Here is a 9312-nt window from a genome sequence, read left to right as displayed (position 1 = left end):
CTTGTCGACTAGTTCCACTCCTTCATTTTCATAAATCCCGCCAAGTCTCGAAATTTCAATTGATTTGGGACATGTAGTAACCGGAAGGGTAAATACCGTTAACCGACTTGTCGGCGAGAGTATTCCACCTATTAGGCCAAAGCATGCTCCTCAAATTCGAAAGACTTTTCGATCACTTTGGTTAGTCAAAGTTCCGTTTTGGAACCATCCAAATTTTAATCAAACATGTGTTTCTATTATTTATCTTATACGATGCAACCTTTCAAATTCAAAATTCACTTCCGATATTCTCTTTTCACACACACAACATATTGAATCTTTTCCATACATTTATACATATGCATGAGTTCATGTAGTTTAAAATCCATATTCCTTGTAATGACAAGTGGAGACATATCATCGAGATAGGAGTGATTTCTTTACCTTGACGATTGACTCCACTTCCCTTTTTTTCTTAAAACGACCTCACCAACGGGTTAGGGGTGATTCCCTTACCTAGGTGATCGTTACCAAAACGCATCTTCAAAATATCTTATTATGCAAACTCGATCATATTTTGTACATAAATTGTTTATCATTGTTCAAAATATCTACTTATAATATCGATTTCAAAATACACTGTTTTATAAAGCGTACTTTCTATCATACAATCTGTTTTTCACTCAACTCATATACATGGGATTCTAAATCATGTCTTAAAACGTTTTATTTCCCAAATTGCAATCATTACAAAATACGTTATGCATAACCAATGAGTACTTTATGTTCCTTTACATTTACAAACTATACTCTACCTTCCCAATCAACTCAATCTATTTTGATTCGATAAACTCAAACAACTATACATGCACGTCATTTCACGTGTTCTAGTTTATACCTCACGACTACTTCACATGTACTACTCAGTTTTGTTTCTTTTATACTCAAACCTCTTGATCTTATACATATTTAAATTCATACCATATATAAATCATTAACTCATACACTAATAGTCGCGATTTATACATTTTACGTTGTACCCATATGTTACACTTATATTCAAATTTATATTCATATTCTTAGAATTATACTTACACTCACGTTTACACTAATATTCATATTCATGACAATACATTTATGCTTATACTCATGTTCATATCATACTCATACGTCATATGTTTATACATACATTCGCATGCGTATTCATAACTTACACTTATACTCATACTTATCTTTCATACATACTCATGATTCATACATTTGTGCCCGTACGCGAGCGGAATCCGAGGGATTCGCTTACGTGGGTCCTACACATACTTAAGCACGGACTTGCTTACATACTTTATTCATATACGCGCACATTCTTATTTTTTTTTTGTGTACCTACCCAAATTCATACACAACTAGTACAAGCTATGCAGATCATGCGACTATCAATATAATCACGGGTGCACACGGGATTATAGTGATAGGCGTATGAGAACCATAGAGTGTACTACTGTGTATGGTAAGACACGGAACGTAACAGGGCACCGAATACGGAACGGACGTAATGTGGTAAAAACATGGTGGATACGCCGATGGTACTTCCTATATATAAGTGTTTTCGCCAAGTTACCGAACTTTCGTAAAACGTGTCATGAGAAATTCGGTGTTTTACGGACCCATTTAGACCTAATACAACTTTAGACAACTCACAACGCATTATATCCGATTATCCACGATGAGACTTCATTCTTAACACACTACGTTCATCTATCCAACACTTATGCTATTATTATACCTGCACTCTTTAAGAGTCATTCGTTCATTTCTACACTCGTATTAATCTCCTTTATCCTTTTCTTTCATACAAACCTTGTTCACAATCAAGCTTGTTCAATCAATCGCATCCTAACTTATCTCATTACCTTTAAAACCATCTTCCTATTCTTTATTCTTGTATAAACGTATTTAGTAGGCCGTTAATACTTTATTTAAAGTACCAAACTTTCTCGTTCCACTCGAAAAGCAATTTATGAATATATGGTCTTATGCTACCTTTAAAACTTCCTATGCAACCTACCTCACCCTCATTGATTACAAACCATTTTATAAAGACCTCCTTCGTAAATACAACACATTTGTAAAACAACTCCAAATTTAGCTATTCAAAATCGTTTTACCTATACACGTTCACCCATACTTATGCCCCAAAACCATTTTAGCCAAACAAATCATTTTACAAACCTATTATGACTATTCTCCCAAGATTTCGTACCTTTCAAAACGTTTCAAAATTTCCAAGTCTTAGTTTTAAATAATCACTTTTTACCAAAACCCTTTCAAGTCTTCCTCTTGAATAAATTTCGGGACGAAATTTTCTAAAGGAGGGGAGACTGTAACGCCCTGCGTTTTCATACTTTCTATATTTGGAAACTCTTGCTTGAAATTCTATCTTTAGAAATTTTTTTGTGTTCTTGTAATCGTCGTTTCGATGTAATCTTTGTAGAATCCGAGACTTAAATCACAACGAAATTCTCGTTTGAACGAAATACTTTTCAAGGATTCTTGATTCTTTATTTATCGACTTTTGTTACTCGTTAAACTAGTTAAAACTCTTAAAATAATGAGCTTCGGAAGCTTCGTGAAATAAATAATCATTCTAAGTTTTTTATCCTAATTTAAATTCGTTCATAAATACGGTTATTCATCGATCCTATTTTATTTAATTAATTTAATTAATTAATATTATGATATAAAAAGTTTATCTTATAATACCTAGTTAGTCTCGTTAGATATTAAAGTTAGTAAACTAACCTTGTTAGTTTGTAATATAAAAACATTATAATTTGGTTATCTAATAGTTTAGGGGTGATTTATGCAATTTCTGAAAGTATAAAGTTGCAGGGACTGTTTAAGTAATTAACTAAAGGTATAATAATAGGGGTTGAATGTATAATATATCAAAGTTTCGTTTTAAAAAAATATATGCTGGAGACGGGACTCGAACCCGGGTCAACAGCCAGACCAAACACGCGCCTGACCAACTAGGCTGCGGCCTTTTTAGTGAATAAACCCGGCCTGCATTTCATTTAAGCACTCGTTTAAACAGCCTGATCAGCGTGACCAAACCTTTCAGCTCGCTGTTTGAGCGGGTTTTTGATGTTTTTTTTGAGTTTTAAACTTGTTTAAGCATTAATTACTCACCCAAAACCAACCCCAATCACTTCCTTATAAATACCCAAGGCCTCCCAAGTCTTTTGCACTTTAGAAACACTCTCAAATCTCTCTCAATCACTCAAAATCTTTGCTGAAAGTTCAGGTTCGAGCAGATTCATCAAGCTTTACGAAAATGGGCATAACTTCTTCATTTCTTATCCGTTTTGGTCCATTCTTTTTCCAGAACGCTTGGCTTGACCTTGGCTTCGATTCTAGGGGTGTTTCACAGCAAACAAGTCCCTGGAACTCCGGCAAAAAGGCTTCAAAGTCCACTGTTTAAGTTTGTTTTCATTAATCTTTGTTTAGACATGAGTTTAACTCACTCAAACCTATGTCCTTATGCTTATAACCACTCCTATGGTTAGTTAGGCTTAAAAACAAGGTTGAGACACTTAAAATCTGAGGATTAAACCTCATAAACTTTCTGTTTTAGCTAGGGTTCTACCCACAAGATGTGTTCAAGCTTGAAGCTTGGTAAAAGTGTGATGGTTAGACTAGCTTGGGCTATCTTTCGTGTTCATCCACTCACTTCTTGATGTTTTCTCATAGAATAGTTGTTCATTTCATTTCTTATGTAAGTTCAAGACCCTCCTTGAATGTCTTTACATCAAGTGTAGTGGTGAACATTGGAGGTACCTAAATGGGAGCTTGTTCTTCCTACCTCATGTATGGTTTCTATGACACTTTGAGGTGCCTAAATGAAGACCTTAGTCTTCTACCTCATGCTTGACTTATATGATATACTATGCTCTATATAATACTTATGTAATATTCGAACAATCGAACTCTTGGTGATGAACTAATGGACATTCGTCAAGCTAGTAGATTGTATCATCTTAGGCCTTGACAACTTGTCACGATTCTAATGGAACCTTGTTCCATGAAAACATTTAAACTCTTTTAGAGTTTCATAGTGTCAAGAACAAGTGTCATAGGTGTTAGATGATTATTTTCATATGGTTATTTTCATGTTATTTAAACTCCAAATCCCTAGAACCTTATGTAAACACCTCTTGAACTCTAAATCGAACACATTCAACTTTCTAGTCTCAACGACTTCGTCACTTTGGATAATCGGAAAGCATATGCAATTTAGTGAGTATACTCGATCCCTTTTTCCCCTTTACACTTTGGGATGCAACATGTATACCTATTCAAAACAACTTTTATGCTTAAACAAAACATACTCTATCTATGAACGTGACATGAAACTATTATGAATATTTGCTATGCTTGTATGCTCTATGAACGATTTGGAACGTTATATGCTCATTAACTTTGCTAGCCCACCTTAACAATTATAGCGCTATAGGATTAACGCCCCGACCGCTATTCTAATTGGGTATTGTTAAGTTAAACATTACCACCCCGCTGAACGATTGGGATTAGGCTATTTTTATGCGTTGTATTCATGGGTTTGATCATATTGTACGCCAAAAATTGCATTGCTAGTAAATTTATTCACTTAGTAACATGTTGGATATGAGTTTTATTCTATTATGCTATGTAGTCAAACTTGTATACTCGCCTTTGCTTTTGCATTGAACTCTATTTTAATACATGTTGCAGGTTAATTATTGAGACGATACTCAAGACGAAACAAGATTTAGGGTGGACTAGATACACACCTAGATTAATCTATCTTTGTTGTTATGTTACAATTTGAAACTATGTTGTTATTTCTATTTGAATCTTGTATGACAATTTAGTATTGCAATGAAATTTGAATTTAATTAAATATTGTCACATAGTGTTATGACGTCTCTAGCAATCTATACACACTTCGTCTCATCCCGATGTTTCCGCCATCGGTTGGGGTGTGACATAACCCACTTACGGGTCACATTATTTGGTGCTTTCATTCCCCTTCTCAATGCCTCCTCACAAAGATTCTGGTCCCAGTGACGAATCCATGGCTTCCATGATGGAACGCATGGAGAAAGTCCTGCTGAACAATGAAACCTCCACAGCCAATTTCGACACCCTCCAAACAACCCTTAACACCCTCATTTCCTCTATCAACAAACACACAAAAGCTCTTACCGCCGGTCCATTGTTTACCCCACCACCACCGTTCCCACAAGTCGCCCCACCCAACTCCAACGCCCGCACGCCAAAAATTCATCTACCCGTTTTGGATGGCACCACACCCGTTTGACTGGATTTTCCAGGCGGATAACTATTTCACATACTATTCAGTTTCAGTCGATCAACGAATTACCTTAGCTGGGTTCCATTTCACTGGCGAAGCGATTAGTTGGTACAAATATTTGGCCAATAATCACTTATTAGGAACCTGGACGACGTTTACTCGCGTTCTTGAACTTCGTTTCGGTCCATCAGACTATGAAAACCACCAAGCGGTCCTCTTTAAACTTAAACAAACCTCTACGGTTCAAGCTTTCCAAGCCGAGTTCGAGAAGATTAGTAATTGTGTTATCGGGTTGTCGACCGAAGCCTTGAGAAACTGTTTCATTTCCGGGCTTAAATCGGAAATCCAATCGGAACTCGCATTACATAAACCCACCACAATCCATGATGCCATTGGTCTAGCTCGACGCATCGAAGACAAATTTGCTTCCCTGCTACCAACTAAACCTCCATATAACCCACGTACTTTTTCAAATCCTTCTACCTCCATGACTACAAAACCCAACACTACAATCCTTTCCGAACCCTTCTTACAAGCTGCTCCTAAATCAACACCACCAACTCCACCCCGGCCTCTACCGCTGACACGGTTATCCCCGAAGGGACTTCAAAAACGGTGCGCTGAAGGTTTGTGTTATCGTTGTCCGGAACGTTACTTTCCGGGCCACAAATGCAATCCTCCACAATTTCTAATCATTCTGGACAATGAGGAACACCCCGACCACACCACAACAGACCAAATAGATCAACTGCTATCGGAACAACCACCGGAGTTGTTGATCTTGTCTACGGCAGCATATTTCGGGTTGCATTCACCAAAGACACTTCGTGTTACGGGGCGAATTAATGGCCATAATGTAAATGTTTTGGTGGACTCGGGAAGCACACACAACATATTGCACCCACGTCTTGCCGCCTTTCTGCAGTTAACCACCAACGAAGTCCTACCCTTCTCCGTCATGGTGGGTAATGGTGAACACCTTCAATGCAAAGGATACATTCCAAACGTGTCGTTAACACTAAACAAGCAGGTATTCCAAGTTCCACTTTATGTTCTTCCGATTGAAGGTGCCGACGTTGTTTTGGGTATGGAATGGCTCGGCTCTTTAGCACCCGTTACTGCCGATTTTTCGATCCCCACCATCACCTTTGTAAAAGATGACCACCCATTTATTCTCACAGGAGAATCTCTAAACACCATAGTTTCACCTAGTTCATTAAATACCTTACTGAAACATGCATCCATAGCTTCCATGCACACTTTGGTATTCCACCATCAACCTACAGCTCCACCTACACCACCTCCACTTTATCATCCCAAACCTACCATTCATTCCCTCCTCCAGCAATTTGCAATCCTGTTTCACACACCCCACGACCTTCCACCACCACGCAAACACGATCAATATATTCCTACCCTACCCGACGCCAAACCCGTCAATGTGAAACCATATCGATATCCTCATTACCAAAAGCAAGTTATGACCGACTTAATCAAAGAAATGTTACGTGATGGTATTATCCAACCGAGTCATAGCCCGTACTCTTCGCCGGTTCCCCACGGTGCAACGGTTTTCTCTAAAATTGATTTACGCACCGGTTACCATCAGATTCGAGTGGCTTCATGCGACATTGGAAAAACGGTATTTCATACCATTGACGGCCATTACGAGTTTTTAGTGATGCCGTTTGGCCTTACAAATGCTCCGTCAACTTTTCAGTCCGCTATGAATGATCTTTTTCGTCCCGTGTTATGACAGTTCGTCTTGGTATTTTTCGATGATATTCTCATATACAGCCCTTCTATGGATGCACATTATGACCATCTCAAGTTTGTTATGGAAACACTTATAGCTAACCACTTTCATGCAAAAGAATCAAAGTGTATTTTTGGAGCTACGGTGCTACCTTTTTTGGGTCATTTGATATCAGCTGATGGCGTGCAAGCTGATCCTGAAAAGTTGGAGGCCATTCAATCGTGGCCCAATCCCAATTCTATGACCACCTTGCGGGCCTTTTTAGGTCTCACGGGTTATTATCGAAGGTTTGTTCGCGATTATGCACGTTTTGCTACTCCGTTAACCGATATTCTCAAAATGCCAAAATTTACATGGTCTACTCAAGCAGAAGCGTCCATGCAAGCTCTTAAAGATGCCATGATGAACCTTATTACTCTAGCCATGCCAAACTTTTCACAATCTTTTGACATCACCACTGATGCTTCCGGGTCCGCCATTGGCGCCGTTTTAGCTCAAAATGATCGGCCAATTGCATTCTCTAGCAAGAAACTATGCTCTAGAATGCAAAACCAATCGACATATACACGGGAACTCTATGCAATAACCGAGGCTGTCAAGAAATGGCGACAATATTTGTTAGGGATTAAATTTCGAATATTCACCGACCATCACAGCTTGAGACATCTACTCACTCAAACAATCTAAACCCCAGAACAACAGAAGTGGATCTTGAAGCTAATGGGCTATGAATTTGAAATACATTTCAAACCAGGAAAGGACAACCGAGTCGCTGACACTTTAAGCAGAATTGAGAAGCCAGTTTTATTCGCTTTATCGACTCCAACTGCAACTTGGTTGAACACGCTTCGTCATTATTATGTTGAACATGAAGATAGAAAAAAGGCTGCTACAAACGATTACAAATGATCCTTCGTCGTTTCCCCATCATTCAATCAGAGATGGTTTGGTTCTTTTACATGGTAAACTTTACATTCCCAAACTAGCCGAATTGCGTACCCTTTTATTACAAGAATTTCATGCATCAACTTTGGGGGGTCATTCGGGTATTGGCACAACCGCTCGTCGTTTATCTCAAATATTTTCTTGGTCTCACTTAAAAAAAGATGTCACTACTTTTATTAAGAGTTGTGCAGTGTGCCAAACTACCAAACCTCAAAACCACAAACCATATGGTCTATTGCAACCCTTACCCGTTCCCTCCAATACTTGGGAAGACATAACCATGGATTTCATCACCCAATTACCTCCATCCCAAGGAAAGTCAGCTATTTGGGTTACTATAGACCGCCTCAGCAAAGCCGTGCACTTTATCGCCCTTTCACCAAATTTCACAACCTCAACCTTAGCCACAATTTTTCTTAGGGAATTCTACAAACTCCACGGCCTTCCAAAATCCAATGTTTCTGACCGCGACCCATTATTCCTCAGTCGCTTCTAGAAACAACTATTCCAGCAACTTGGTACCAAACTTCATCATTCCAGTGCCTATCACCCGCAAAGTGACGGCCAGTCGGAAGTCGTAAACCGCTGCCTTGAAGCTTATTTGCGAGCCTTTGTTCACAACGAACCAAAAAAATGGCACCAATATCTTTACCTTGCGGAATTCTGGTACAATACATCTCACCATTCATCGATTAACATGACTCCGTATCGAGAGGTATTCGGGCGGGAAGCGACATCCATTCATAATAACAACCTACAGAATACCTCTACAGCCTCCATTGAGGCGTCATTGGAAGCCCATCAAAGGCTAATGGTTCTCTTAAAGCAAGCACTGGAACAATCAACAGCCGACATGGTCAAGCAAGCAAATCGCCACCGACTACCAAAGGAATTCCCAGTTAATGATTTTGTTTGTCTCAAGTTGCAAAAGTATAGGCAAGCCTCAGTGGATAATCGAAACAATCATAAACTCTCAAAAAAATATTTTGGGCCGTATCGCATCATCGAATGAATCGGTTCAGTTGCCTATAAATTGGAACTTCCGTCGACGGCCAAAATACACCCGGTTTTCCACGTGTCGCTATTGAAACCGAGTGTGCAATCTCACTCCTCCACAGATTTTCCAGATGATTTGGCACAAGTAGGAGAAACGGACCCGTATACGCCAGAAGAAATTCTTAACACCAGGGTGAATGAACAGGGCCTAGTTCAAGTTCTTGTTAAATGGGTTGGAAAAGATCTATCTGAGGCGGCATGAGAAGATGAGGATGCATTTTTC

At 38.9% G+C, this 9312-nt stretch overlaps 1 protein-coding gene across 1 annotated transcript; it reads left to right on the top strand.

Annotated features, from left to right (window-relative positions):
- The first annotated feature begins 5318 nt into the window (after nt 1–5318).
- Nucleotides 5319–7088, top strand: LOC110894637. Its single transcript, XM_022141864.1, has one exon. It carries the CDS (start codon nt 5319–5321, stop codon nt 7086–7088), a length of 1770 nt encoding a protein of 589 aa, XP_021997556.1.
- Nucleotides 7089–9312: the final 2224 nt, after the last annotated feature.

The sequence above is a fragment of the Helianthus annuus genome, chromosome 2, assembly GCF_002127325.2.
Source record: "Helianthus annuus cultivar XRQ/B chromosome 2, HanXRQr2.0-SUNRISE, whole genome shotgun sequence".
NCBI classification, from domain to species: domain Eukaryota; kingdom Viridiplantae; phylum Streptophyta; class Magnoliopsida; order Asterales; family Asteraceae; genus Helianthus; species Helianthus annuus.
The sequence above is the reverse complement of the archived record's forward strand: the minus strand, read 5'-3'. Positions and strand labels throughout refer to the sequence as shown.

Coding starts and splice junctions, on each gene's coding strand:
- LOC110894637 (XM_022141864.1), top strand. CDS start 5,319: ATGGCACCACACCCGTTTGACTGGATTTTCCAGGCGGATAACTATTTC.